The 2,070-nt window shown below is 69.5% G+C and overlaps 1 protein-coding gene across 1 annotated transcript in view; it reads right to left on the bottom strand.

Moving 5' to 3' along the window:
* Window positions 1-2,010, bottom strand: part of TFAP2C (transcription factor AP-2 gamma) — a 9,104-nt gene extending 7,094 nt beyond the window's left edge. The window contains 3 exon segments of the mRNA XM_025039972.1: window positions 1-2; window positions 4-272; window positions 1,883-2,010. The exon segment at window positions 1-2 is cut by the window's left edge and continues 209 nt beyond it. Coding sequence (XP_024895740.1) covers window positions 1-2; window positions 4-272; window positions 1,883-1,930 — 319 coding nt within the window. The 5' untranslated portion in view covers window positions 1,931-2,010.
* Window positions 2,011-2,070: the final 60 nt, after the last annotated feature.

Here is a 2,070-nt window from a genome sequence, read left to right as displayed (position 1 = left end):
GGGCGGCCGGGCCAGGCCTGCGGCTGGCTGCCGGTGGGCGCCGGCTGGTGCAGGGGGTTGATGGCCGCTGCGTACGCTTCTCCCAGGTGCGAGTAGGGGTCGGAAGACTGCGAGTAAGCCAGCTGCTGGTACGGGGGCGGGAAGTAGGGCGGCGGCTGGTATTCGGCGACTCCGGTATGGGACAGGGGCGGCGCGGGGCTGTAGAGATGCTGCCCCGCCGAGGAGAGGTGGGGGAGGCGCGGGTTCCCATTGCTGCTCGCGTCGTGTCGATCCTGCGGGGGAGAAACGGACACCCGCTTAGCACGAAACCCCGCTCCTGCGAACTGGCCGCCGCCGCCACGCGGAGCCGCGCTCCCCGGGGACCCAGCGCACCAGCCCGGACCCGACCCGCGGGCCAAAGGGCACCCGGGAGCGGGGTGCCCCGGGGATTTCGTTGTAAACCGCGAGTCTGCGGAGGAAAGGGAGAAAGACGGAAAGACCTGGGGGAGCGCGCCCTCGAAGCCCGGCGGCGAAGGCCCGGGCGCTCCGACGCCCGAGGCGCTCCGAGGTGCCAAGTCGGAGGTCCAGGCCTTGGGCCAGACGCCGCGGCCGCGGCCCCGGGAGGCCGGACCGCGGTGCACGCGGTGCAGGGCGCTCTCGCTCACCAGCCCGCACATGCTGGCGTCGCCGAGCAGAAGGCGGCGGAGACGCGGCGCGCGCGGATAAAGCGCCCAGCGCGGGAAGTGCGCGTCTTCCCCCGCCCCAGGGACTCTCCCTTCCACGCCCTCCGGACAAAGACCTCCCGGCGAGCGACACGCCCGAGCAGGGCCTGCCACCCAGCGCCACCGAGGAACTCGAGAAGGAACGCACCGCAGCCGGAGCTGCGCTGGCTGCTAGCGTGTCCCGACCGAGTGGGGACAGAAAGTGAGCCGGCTCCGAGCGCCCGGCCACGGTCAGTGTCCCCACAGACCACGGAACAGAGAGAGGATTAAGGACCCTGAGGTTGGACAACCTGGCCTAGGCACGTCCCCTCACCCCACCGCTGCCGACTTAATTCCTAAAGGATGTGTCTCCGTGTGCTCTGGGGGGGTCACAGGGCAGTGGGGAACCAGGAGAAACATGGCACCGTCGCCCCCTGGTGGAAGAGCACGGGCCTACCAACGGGGGCAGCCCCTCGCGATCCCTGGGGCGCCGTGCGCTCCCGCGGGCCGCCAGCCCGGGCTCCCCTCTCCCAGCGCCGGGGCCCACGCCTCCCGCCGCCAGCGTCTTCTTCCTCTTCCCGCTCGCCGCCTCCCTCCCTCCCACTCCGAAACTCTAGCTCAACCTGTCCGACAGGCTGGAGCACTCCGAGCGCTTACGGCCCCATCTGGCCTCGGCTCCCCCCTCCCCAGCCCCCACTTCTCTTGAAAGCCTAACTAAATGCTGTTTTCTTCTTCCCCCGAGAAGGTAGCGGGGCAGGTGACAAGCCCGCCTCAGAGGAGCCTCCGCAAAGGTGTCGCTGGCAGGTCGCCTCGTCTGACCCCTTTGGACGGAGATTGCGTGCGTGAAAGCCACGTCCGAGGAAGGGCTGCGGACCCGGCGCTCTTCTGAGAAAACGGGGAGAAGAGCTGTTTTGCGTCGCCTGAAGCCGACCGGTAAGCTTCGTGGGTGGGATCTGCCATTCTCCTTCCAGGCCCCGTTCCCAAGGCTGGATCTTTGGGAAAAGGCCCGATTCAGGAAGGGGGCCGGGAGAACCCGACTAGGGGGTGTCCGGAAAGGCGGACCCCGTCCCATCTAGGGGTAGCGGCGGGTGCCCGTTGGCTGCGCCTGCGCCCTGGCCCCGGACCGCGGTCCGGTGAGCGGCCCCCGCCTCCCGGGCTGTACTCGGGCGCGGCCGGGCTGCGCGCCGCTGTGCCCAGCTCACCTCGCAGTCCTCTTCATACTTGACATTATCGGTTATTTTCCACAACATGGCGTCTTGCGTCCCCCAAAAGAGTCGCCAGTTAAATCCAGGCTCCCCCCACCCCCCGAGCGGTAAATCCAAAATCGGGGTCACGGTGGCCAGGCGTCTGCCGCCGCCCCCGCCGCGCGCGGGCCTCGCCGAACCGGTCA

This window comes from Pteropus alecto, unplaced genomic scaffold, assembly GCF_000325575.1.
Source record: "Pteropus alecto unplaced genomic scaffold, ASM32557v1 scaffold45, whole genome shotgun sequence".
Classification (NCBI taxonomy): Eukaryota; Metazoa; Chordata; class Mammalia; order Chiroptera; family Pteropodidae; genus Pteropus; species Pteropus alecto.
The sequence above is the reverse complement of the archived record's forward strand: the minus strand, read 5'-3'. Positions and strand labels throughout refer to the sequence as shown.